General features: G+C 53.8%; 1 protein-coding gene across 1 annotated transcript in view; it reads right to left on the reverse strand.

Moving 5' to 3' along the window:
* Positions 1-9,649, reverse strand: part of Adcy3 (adenylate cyclase 3) — a 75,914-nt gene extending 66,265 nt beyond the window's left edge. Inside the window, 3 exon segments of the mRNA XM_013119868.3 lie at positions 7,732-8,031; positions 8,033-8,585; positions 9,013-9,649. Coding sequence (XP_012975322.1) covers positions 7,732-8,031; positions 8,033-8,407 — 675 coding nt within the window. The 5' untranslated portion in view covers positions 8,408-8,585; positions 9,013-9,649.
* Between the last annotated feature and the right edge of the window lie 2,296 nt (positions 9,650-11,945).

Below are 11,945 nucleotides of genomic sequence, written 5' to 3' on the forward strand. Positions count from 1 at the left end.
ACCTTAGGGGGAGGTGTTGAGACAGTCTACAGTATGCAACTCAGACTGACCCCAACCTGAAACCCTCCCGCTGTCTCCAAGGTCCGGGATCACGGGCGTGCACCCCCATCCTCCGCTGAGAACCAAAAGCTTAATGAAGGCAAACGTGGCCCTGTTCTGGAACACATGTCCAACTTCTTAAGCATCCCGTGGCCACTGAGTATCCTGTATCCCACACAGACTCACGGCTTCCAAGCTGAGTCCCAGGCCAGTAAGATGGCTCAGCCAGTAAAAGCGATTGCCCCACAAGCAAGACTGGAGTTCAATCCCCAGGGTACCCATAGAGAGAACTGCCTTCCAAAGGTCGTTCTCTGACTTACATGTGTGCACCTTGGACCACACTTGTACATACAAATACATCGCGCACACGCATGCACATGGTGATGATAGTTAGCAAAATAAGAGTTAACTTTAAAATAAATCAAATGAAGCCCCTTCTCCCCGGGGATATTTATGTGCCTCCCAGCTTGGGACAGCCTCGGATGATGGCTGTCACGACTCCATCCCTGCCTGGTACTACGTAACAGCCTCACATTAAGAAGTATAAGCAACTTCCTCTTACACCTACATCAGCCTATGTTGCTCTGACCAGTATCACTGAGACAATGGTCTTTAAAAACTGGGTGCTGCCACTTTCTCCCAGAGGTCACGTGCTGCAAGGGAGCCTCAGGAACCACATGGAGGGGCACTACAGAGTCATCGAGGCTCGAGAAGCAGAGCAAGGCATTCCGAGAACCCACCAGGAGAGCCGTCAGTCAAATGCGGACTACTGAATCAAACAGGCCCAGTGGCCTAAGAAAGTGACCCCAGACACAGAGCCAACACAGAGGACCTGGACAAACAACAAGCTTCCTGACCCCCCAAAGCTTTTGGAGGGGCTGGTCAACAATGGGTAACTGAGACACACTACACCAGGGGTCCTGTTTTAGGGCCGGCTGTGGGGAAATGAGCCGTCCCACATTAGTGAAGTTCTTAGCCTAAAGTGAGTTATTTGTTCAAACATGCTTATTTCTGAGGTACTGCACGTTTCCAGAGCGTCTTTATATTACAGTGAGGGGAATGATACAGTGCGGTGAGGAGGGTCACAGGCCGTTCCAGACATCAGTGGCCAAGGGCTGAGCGTTGCTGGTACCCTGACAGCTTTGCACTGAGACCAGCATGACACTCGCCGCACCGAGCAAGAGCTTGGCCCTGTGGTCACCTTGCACACACGGGTCTCACCCTGAGTGCTGTTGAGACATGCATGTCTGGTGTGACTAAGGATGCATGCATGATCTGGTGAGGACAGGTGGGAAATGACCGGACGGTTATTTTAGGCTGGGCCACCTGAGTGAGAGCTGTTGCTATACACAAACTGGAAAGTCTATGGCCATACCACCTTGCATACCTGATCTCATTTAATCTTGGAAGCTGATGAGCAGGGTCCAGCCTGGTTAGTAACTGGATGAGAGACTGAAGAATAAGAAGCTTGGAACCTAGTGATTCTCACTGAGAATTTACCAAGCCCTGGAGAAAGAATCGGTTCATGTGTGCTGCTGTGTGCATACATGTGCTCATACATGTGCATACATGTGCATACATGTGTGCTGCTGTGTGCATACATGTGCTCATACAAAGCAGCCCCAGTTCCCACAGCTGGCCCAGCACTGAGCTTCATTTTCCCTTAAAAAATCCTGCCTGTCTACAAAACGCTGACGTGGGAACACCCAGGCTAACCACAAAATGTCAATGGAATAATGTGGGTGAAAGGTGGGCCCTAAATTGCCTGTGAACCATCATGACACACTAGGAAAGCTCTGTTTACACAGAGATAAGGATCAGAAAAGACCACAGAGAAATGTGACCAGGGAGGGTTTCTGCAAACCATTTATGTGTTCAGTAATTCATTATCTTTCAATCTTTCTTACAGCTCCCTCCCTTTCATCTTCTCAGGGTCCGGGTCCCTCCCTTGATGCCCAGCTGTACGCTCTTCAAAGAGGGACAGATGCCGCTCTCTCACTCTGGGATGGTGTCAGAGCCCAGGGCCCAAGCACAAAAAAAAAAAAAAAAAAAAAAGAGGTTGAGCAGGCCTCCTCCTGGGTCGTCTCCAGCACCATTCCCACATCCGACTTCCTCTTTGCTAAAAGTGCCCGGGCCTGAGCCCAGACCGGCTCCCTCCTCATCCTTCTCCATCCCTCACATGGCCCGACCATGGCTTCACAGAGAACTTTCTGTTACAGCCTCCACCCTCTCTGCACCCACTTCCCAGGAGTAGAGGGGACTGCTTCTGGGGCCTCCCACCTCCTGGGCACCGTTCTTTGACAATGCTCAGCAAAAGCATTGGTGCGACGGAAGCAACAAGTGGATGCTGATTCCAAAGCCACCCCCCCCCGCTCCCCCCGCACCCCGCTCCCCCGCTCCACAGGTGACTCTCCAGGAACCTAGCCCTCTGCCTCCTCTGACCTTACAGGCCTCAGTGGCCTCACCCGTGAAATGGAGCTGACCTCCAGAATGCACGGGACAGTGTGTATGCATACACATTTGGCTCCCCCTGTGGGTAGGGCTGTCTTTGGAGGCCTTATGCCCTCTCCCATCATCCTCTTTGCTGAAACTCTCAGGACGCCCCCCCCAGAGCCAAACCCTCCCTCCCCAAGCAAGTAACTTGCTGTCTCATTTGTAAGCATTGAAGGTCCTGTGCCCAGTCTTATAGGTTTCACCTTGCAAATGAAGATCTCAGCAGGCTACTCATTCCACTAGAGACCTTCGCTCCCACAGCCTTCCTGCTGTGAAGGCAGTCTGCAAACTGTTCCTCAGGGGTTCCTACACCCTCATTCACCACAGACTCGTGTCTTAAGGACGCACAGCAGAAGTTAGCAGATGCTTGTGAGTGTGCACAGGGGTCTCTGGAGCAGTCACTAGCCAGAGGCCTTCTCGCTGCCATTTTGGCCATGTCTTCCACCCTTCAGCCTGCCGTGCCCAACCTGTCCCCAGCCGTCAGCTGCTGCTCGGGGTCCTGCCCGTGTGGCTTCCTCACCACATCTCGGGAGCATGTAAGGCAGCCGGGGGCAGGCTGTGCTATAAGAGGCGTAGATGTCAGAACCCGGATGAGGGAGTCTGTAGCTCCTCCTGACTCACCCTTCCTCCCCAGTCAGTCCTAGGGCGAGCCGGAGAATCCCACTGCTGACAATCCCACGCCTGGTTCTCTTTGCCCCAGACCCGAAGGCTTCGAGGTTCTACTCTTCACTCTGTAACATTCTGCCATTCCCTGATCCACAAGGCCCCAACATCACCCCAATCCCAGTTGCCCACCTGCACATGCTCTCATCACTGGAACCCATCCACTGGCCCCCTGAGAAGAAGCCAGGACGAGACATCAGGTTGCCGAGACATCAGGTTGCCACAAACCCCAGGTCGACCTCTAGTCCTCCCCCCACACAGCCACGTACAGACACGGGTGTGTGGGGACTGCAGGCGACTCTGGCAGCAGTCTGGCACGGGAACCACTCCCTGGTGCTGCTCACAGTCATAACCAAAACCACGAGGCCTACCCAGAACCGCAGGTGTAATCTATGAAACGGAGCCCACCCACCTCCGTGACCCAGGGGAGACCCAGTCGGAGCCAACAAGCAAAGAGAGGAGAAGGAGGAACACACAGGCAAGAATTGAAGAAGAAAGTGGGCCCAGGTGGGGTCTGCGGGCGCTCTTAGGAGTTTCCTGATGGAGGACCTGAGTGTCTGGCCCCTCTCACCCCTGCCCTTCCCAGTCTCCAGGGAGTTCCCATCCCACAGGCTGGAGGAGCAAACACTACGGTGAAAGAATGACGCTTTACTCCACACCCAGGGGACACGGGTCCCAGGTATCTGTCCCCACAGCAACGCTGCATGGACCTCCGTTTCCACAGGACTCAGAGATGGGCTACCAAAAAAAGCTATATGTGAAGGAAGACTTTGCTGACTGGACCTGGGGAACTAGGCACCTTGTGAAAAGTCATTGTAGGGCTGGAGAGATGGCTCAGCGGTTAAAAGCACTGACTGCTCTTCCAGAGGACCCGGGTTCAATTCCCAGCAACCACATGGCAGCTCACAACTGTCTGTAACTCTAGCTCCAGACTGTCTCTAGCTCTAGCTGTCAGACAGACAGACAGACAGACATGCAGGCAAAATACCAATGCATGTGAAATGAAAATAAACGAATCATTAAAAATCAAAACAAAATCACATTTGTCCCAAAGAATCCAACTCAGAAACTTCTGGAACAAACAGGAAGCTTGGCCTCCAGATTTTACCTCAGACTCCCAATTTAACCTTGGGAGGCTCTCTTCTCCCTCCCATCCCCAAAGCCAAGTTGTTCCGGGCAAGGTTTCATGGCAAGATCATGTTCCTCTGGGATTCGAGATTCTTGTTATACATTTATTACTTTATAAACATGTACGTATAAATTATTGGAGGCACTGGAGATCGGATTCAGAGCATCTTGAGAGTGCTAAGCAAGTACCCCACCACCAAGCTATGTGCCCAGCCTTGATAGCTTTATTCTTGAGTTATATTTTTACTTTTTCCCCTGATTACAACTAGGGCTCTCACTTCTTTGCAGCCTGGTCTCTTTTAAGACCAGGAATCCTGAGTTCAAAACTGCTCAACAGGGATCCAGGCTACATCTGTGACCCAGGACCCAGCCTGTGGGGACACTTTTCCTGGACCCAGGTCCTCAGTCCTTTTCCTCCTCAGGAGCCTGAAAGTTCACTTTCTTGCTGACCGGAGAAGGTGGGACCCAGAGAGACATGGGCCTGAAGTATCACTCAACACAAACCTCAGTCACAGGAAGGGACTTCAGACTAGCTAAGTCAGGGCTCAAAACTGAGATAATGATGTTCCATCTACTTGATGGACAGAGACCCAGGGTGACAACAACAACGAGAGAGTGCTTGTCGCCAATAGACAAGGAGGAGAAGACAGGATCCTGCTCTCAAGCTGAGGGGACAAATTCCCACCGACATGAGAACCCTGGTCAAGAAGTCAGCACACCTGGGCTCTCCCCTCATTTCTACGGCCAATGAACAGCAGCTGCTTACCTGTGACTCTTTCCCTATCACCGGGGCTCTGGACTAGATGCTACCCCAGGCTCCCACCTGTGCTACCACCTCTTCTAGAACACATGAGAAGGCCAAAGCAGGGAATCTGGCAGGAGAGCGGACTATCCAGGCACCACTCAATGCTGGCCACCTTCCACGGGCTGGCAGCCGCTCCATCTGAACTTCAGGTTCACCTTTTCTCTCCTGGCCCCCAGCTGGTCATCTCCTTAGGCTGACCGCCAGACCCATCCTCTACCACACAGAGCTGACGCAGGCATCAGGGCCCCTCCACCAGCCAGAGAACCCACAGAACAATCTTCCAGGGTCACACCCTGGGAAACAGCTCCCCCTTGTAATCTGGTCAGTGGTTTGCTGGTCCCTGGGGACACACCATCTACAGTCACTCAAGTCTGCTCCCCACTGAACCCCTGCGCGCCCATCCCAGCACTCTGAGGGTTGGACTGCTTAACTTCACTAGAAGTCGCTTTCTGTACCCCAAACGTCTCCAGCCAACAAGCGGGTCTAGGTGCAGTGGGGGTGGGAGGCTCTGTGCTCTTCTGATTTGTTGACTCAATTAACAACACAGTGGGGGGATACTGCCAAGACCCAGGGACCCTGGCAAGAGGAAAAAGGAAGAAATGCCTGTTTATTGCAAAGCAGTGGTTCAGAATATGCCCACAAGCCCCAAATGCTGACAGACCTTCCTGTCCCAAACAATCCCCAGTAGCAATGACTATGGGCATCTTCCTCCAGCACAACTGTCCACAAGCAGAGACACAAGCTGAAGCCACCAACCCAGAAAGCCACAACAGCAATGACAGACATTCTCAAGAGAATACCCAATACCAACCAACAAACAAAACAAAAATGTGGTGGCATGCCTACAAATCCCCCACGGGCTCTAGCCCAGAGCTGAGCCGTACTGAAAGCTTTTGTGAAATTAGCTGAGCGTGGTAGCCCACATCTGTAATCCTAACATCTGGCAGGTAGAGACAAGAAGGATCGGGTGTTCCAAATCATCCTCAGCTACAGCAAGACCATTTTGGGCTACATGAGACCCTGCCTCAAAAAAATAGATTAAAAAAGATCTGTGAAATAGGTTCCTACCTGATCCAGAATGGTAAAACAGAAAGAACATTGGACCGAGACCTTAAAAAGTTAAAACCCACCAGGCAGTGGTGGCACACACCTTTAATCCCAGAACTCAGGAGGCAGAGGCAGGTGGATCTTTGAGTTCAAGATCAGCCTGGTCTACAGAATGAGTTCCAGGACATTCAAGGCTGTTACACAGTGAAACCCTGTCTCAAACTAAACAAAACAAAGTTAAAACCCAGCAGAAGCTACGTTTTCCTCTAAACAGCTGAGAGGCAATGGAATAGCCCCCCCATAAGTTCTCATCAGCCACCAGATGTATATCATTGGGGTCACTGCAGGCTGTGGCCCCAAACCCAAGAAGACAACGACAAAGGCTTTGGTAACGCTGAAGCAGCGAGAGGTGGGGAAAAGAAGCAGAGAGAAGATACCTGGTGGCTGTAACTGGCCACTTCCCAGCTCTCCGGTCATGTATGAAAAAGAGGAAGTCATGCCATAGGATGGAATTCAGTGACTCACTCTCTGGGGAGCCCTTCAGGGACTGACCAAATAAATTCAGGCCAGACTCACAGCCCATCTTCTGCAGGCTCTGGCTGTCTGTCTCTCTTAGCACTCAGTGGCAACCCAAATTAATACAGCCGAAGCCAAATTTTCCAACCCTTCCAGCAGAAACAGCCCACTAGGACCAGAGTGCTCCGCACCACAGTGGCTAAGACAACTGTCCCCAGTTGTCCCCCACACCCTGGCTTCTATGAGGGGACCACCCTATCTGCTGGTGACACTCTGAGCTCTAGGGCAGAAGCAAGACATCTGATAATCACATCTCTGCTCCTTATGGCCCTTCACAGCAACAGGGTTTCACCCACATTCCCTTGGATCTGGGTAACAGCCATTTCTGTATGCAGGGCAGACAGTGTGCCCACCTGACAGAGCGCACTGAGTTCACACAAGTCAGATTCCATCTGGAGTTAAGCAAAGACAGCTAGAGACCAGAAGTTGCCACAAGAAGTCTCTTGACCTGGGTCACTGATGGAATGGCAGGACAAGACTATCTCCACACCAAGACTCCAAGGGGCTGCCACCTACTCAACCCAACACTGAGGTCCAATGTTCTGCACCCTTTCTCTAGGGCACCCCGGGCATCAAAAGCAATCCCACCTGCCTGAGACCTGGCTAGAAGGGGAAGGCACAGGATGATGGATGGATAATGGGTGATGAAGGATGGATGGGTGGATGGATGGATGGATGGATGGGTGGATGGATGGATGGATGGGTGGATGGATGGATGGATGGATGGATGGATGGATGGGTGGATGATGGGTGATGAAGGATGGATGGATGGATGGATGGATGGGTGGGAGGGTGGGTGGGTGGGTGGATGAATGGATGGGTGGATGGATGGGTGAGTGGGTGAGCGGGTGGATGGGTGGATGATGGGTGATGAAGGATGGATGGATGAATGGATGGATGGATGGGTGGGTGGGTGGGTGGGTGGATGAATGGATGGGTGGGTGGGTGGATGGGTGGATGGGGAGGAGGACGGCACTCACCTCCCTCAGCAGCTGCATCCCTTGCAGCTCATCTTGCTGCTGCTGGGCCACAGTGACCCCCAGGACGAGCGTGTGCACAACACAGGAGACCACAGAGATGATCACGATGGGGCTGAGGCTGAGGGGCAGCGTAATGAAGAAGGAGAAGACAAAGAAGGCCTGCCAACCCACCGTGTCACTGGCTGCGTGGGCACGTGAGAAGTTCAGGCCCAGGTATGAGAAGATCTGGGCTGTGATGAGAAGCCACAGCAGGTAGGGTACCACTTTACGGCTCACTCGATCCGGGAGCAGCCCCTTTTTTGCAGAGCACAAAGAGGATGATGTCCAACACCAGACCAACGCCAGCCACCATGAGGGGCGCCAACTTGTCGCTGGAGAAGACCACCGCGCACATGACCACCACGTAGCAGTCAAAGAGGGCCGCAAAGACCACCAGCACCAGCAGTGTCTCATGGCGCTGCCTTTTGAAGTAGGTCTGGTAGAGGTTCTCCAAGGACTCAGGCACGAAGGTCAGCCGCATAAAGCGAGGCAGGCACAGGCAGGACCCCGAGTTCCGCACGGAAATTTCATGGGTCCGGCCAACCCCGCGGTCGGGGTCAGAGGGCAGGCTGACCGAGTACTCGGCTGAGTATTCTGCCGAGTACTCGGGATCCGAGAAGCCCTGGTTCCTCGGCATCTTGGCTGGTGGCTGCTTCGAAGGAACGAGGGAAGAGTCCGGGTCAAGCCGCTTACCAGGGGGGCTTCCTAACTGGAGAAGGTGGGAAGGCTCTTCTTGGTTGTGGATGAAGTGAGACCACCTGGGGCAGGAATGCTGAGTGGGTTCCCAGGACACAGGCGGCACCGATCATCTGCAGCTTAAAAGGACATGGCTAAGTAGAAGCGCCTCTTTCCTGGCCACCCACCCCACCCCTCACACAGATCCTTGGCTACACAAGCCTCCAACCCCACAGCCTCCCGAGCACGCCCACACACACTCAGTCCTGTCCACACCAGACACCCGGTTTCCTGCCTCTGGCTTCTGGAGGGGCCTAGCCACCTCTCCATCCCTCGCATGCCCGGCTCTGTGCCGGTCTTCCTCACCTAAAGTCCCCCCAGGCCCAGTGCCTCCAAGCTGAAAATAAAACGTGCCTAGAAGGAGCAGGGGCGGTCCTGGGGATTCCCGCATCCTCCTTCTGTTTACTTCCTTTTCCCCACCCAACCCTGGGAGACTCCAGCCCCTTCCCAATCTCGGGCTCTGCAGCGTCGCCTAAGCCCAGCCCTAGATCCTGGCTTGGCGCAGACCTGTAAGAGAACTCGGGAGCCGCGCGCTCCGGGCCGGGGCTGCGGGGCCGGGCCAGGCGGGCTTCAGCGAACCGCAGGCTGCTCCCCGCAGCGCCGCAGCACCAGCTCGTCCGCCCGGGGCCGGAGCGCGGCTCCCCTCGCCGTCAGGCCCCGGGTCGGGCCGGGAGAGGCGAGGGGCTGCGGCTCAGCATCCGCGGGCTCAGAGGACGGCGGCGGCGCACGCTGCGGATGGCGGGCCCAGGCCGGGGCAGCCGGCCAGCATCCTCTTCCCGCACGCAGGGCGAGCCAGCCGAGTCCGTGCGCCGCGCTCTGCACACTGATCCACGCGCGCCGCAGGCCCAGGGGAGGCGGGCGGCCCCTCCCCGTCTTGTCGCCGCCTCCTAGGCGCGGGGTGGGGGGGGGCCCTCGCTGTCCCCAGTGTCCCCCACGTCCCAGCGTCCGACGACAGCGGTGTGGAAACACCGGGTGGGTGGCAGAAAGGAAGGAATGAGACGAATCCACTCCTTGCCTCGGGCAGGCCGTGTTACGGGGATCAAAGCAGGGATGTGCACTCCCTGCAGGTGAGGCGTGCTCGGGGCACCCCTTTCTTCAGCCCTGGCTTCCTTCCGGGGCCAGGAGAGGCCTGAGCTGAGGTTTGGGGGCCGCTCCCCGAGTGGGCGCGCCCCGTCTCAGTGTCCCCGCCCACCCTGGCAGCCTAGCTATCAAGCGTGGGGCTTGATCTCTCGGAGAGGGAATATGCAGCCTAACCTGGTGGAAAAGCAGACTGCAGTAGCTCTTTCGGTACCTGGCACGTGGGAGCTGGAAGAGGCCATGCTTCACGAAGATCTCCAGTGCACATCCTGGCAATTGGGATGTGTCTGAATTCTTTCTTAAAGATGCAAATGCTCCTTTTGAATCTATCAGTCTTCTAAACCCTAGTATCAATTATTTTCCTTGAATTTGACAGAACACCTTGTTAGGACAAAGAATCGTTGTTTTGGAAGAAAATGTGCAGAGGGGACTGAGGACAGCCCTCAGCATTATGGGGTCGGCTGGAGGCGGGGTAGATGAAGATGAGGGAAGAAAAACAGCCTGGGAGTGGGGGGCAGCTGGCTAGGGATGCCTTGTCATGCATGGGTGGAATGCACACATTCCCAACACCCAAGGAATAAGTCCATGATCTGCCCTTGCTGTGAGGATGGGTGTCCCTCATCTTGTCTGAAGACTCCCCACCCGGCCTCAGCCCACACGCCCCAGGGCTTTGAAAGGCAGGGCGTAATAACTTCAAATACAGAAAGAAGGAATGAAGAGCATCGCCCCCATTATTTCAAGTTGTCTGGGGTCCAGAAATTTGTTTTAACTTGTTTCTTGGTGGTAAAGGACATGGTTTTTACCTTTAACAAAGGAATGTGCTGAGGAGGAGGAGGAAGAGGCAGGAAGGAAGAGAGGAAGACAGAAAAAAAAAGGCTGCTGGGCTGTGTCAGTTGATAAGAGTGCCTGGCTCGCATAAATGACGCCTGGGATTCTGTCTACGGATTGAACCCCCAACACTGCAGACAGAAGTAGCAAATGCCTGGAATCCCAGCACAATCAGACATTCAAGGTCACCCTTAGCTGCATATCAAGTCTGAATGTATCCTAGGCTATGCAGAGCTTCCTTGTCTCATAAAAGAAAACATAAAGATGGGATGTACCTGAACTGCTGGGATACAGAGGGCATGCCTAGTACATCCTTAACCAGGTTCAGTCCCTAGTAACTACAGTTAAGAGCACTTGCTGTCCTGGCTGTGGATCCAGGCTTGGTCTCCAGCAAACCACCTTGAGTGGTTAGCAACAATCTGTAACTTCTGTCTAAGGGATCTGACGCCCTCTCCTGGCCTCTGAGGGCACCAGGCATATACAAGCAGGCAAAAGACTCATACACATAAAAATCAAACTAAAATAAATTTTAAAAAGAGGGGGCGGCCTGGAGAGGTGTCTTAGTGGTTAAGTACACTTGCTATTCTTGCAGAGGACTGGGGTTTAGTCCCCAGTATCTCCATGGTGTCCCACAATCTCCAGTAACTCCAGTTCCATGGAACCTAGTGCTCTCTTCTGGCCTCCACGGACACCAGGCATACACACACACAGAGCACATAGACACAGGCAGGCACAAAAAAGAATCATATAAAAATTTTTAAATAAAATAATTTTAAAGGCCCATAAATACATTGGTTTGGTTTTGTTTGCTTATTTTGTTGGAATTTCTCTGTGTAGCCCCGGCTGTCCTGGAACTCAATTTGTAGATCAGGCTGGCCTGAAACTCAGAGATTTGCCTGCCTCTGCCTTCCAGGTGCTGGGATTAAAGGCACGAACCACCACACCTGGCAGGGTGTAATTTGACACAAGGACACTGACTTAATTAACGTCTCTGAGTCTCTCCAGTCCTTGGGATCTTCAGCGCTCCCTCGTGTGCCAAGGCCATGCCACATGCCTGGGGCCTGCCTGGGTTTTCCACTGTCCTCTGTGTTCCAGACCCCAACCCCTCCACACCCCGTTTCATTTAAAGGTTTACTCTTATTTTCTTTGTATGAGTGTCCTGTCTCTGTATATGTATGTTCACTGTGTGTATGTCCAGCGCTCAGAGACACCAGGGGAGGACATTGGATGCCCTGGGCCTGGAGTTAGGGGGATGTGAGCCATCATGTGGGTGCTGGGAACCAAACCCGGGTCCTCTCAAGAGCAGCTGGTGCTCTTAGTCACTGAGCCCTCTCTCCTGCCCCTTCACCCAGTTCTGCTGGTCACTCCGAGTCCTTCTGCCATCCTCCCCGCTGTAGCAGCCTGTTCACTGGCATGTCCTAAGAGCGAGGGGGACAAGAAGGCCAGAAGACTCAGCCTCATCCTCTGACTGCTGCCATCTGCCAGGCACCACATCCACTAGCAAGGCAGACAGACACTCAGGCAGACACTTCACT

The sequence above is a fragment of the Mesocricetus auratus genome, unplaced genomic scaffold (genome assembly GCF_017639785.1).
Source record: "Mesocricetus auratus isolate SY011 unplaced genomic scaffold, BCM_Maur_2.0 Super-Scaffold_100024, whole genome shotgun sequence".
Classification (NCBI taxonomy): domain Eukaryota; kingdom Metazoa; phylum Chordata; class Mammalia; order Rodentia; family Cricetidae; genus Mesocricetus; species Mesocricetus auratus.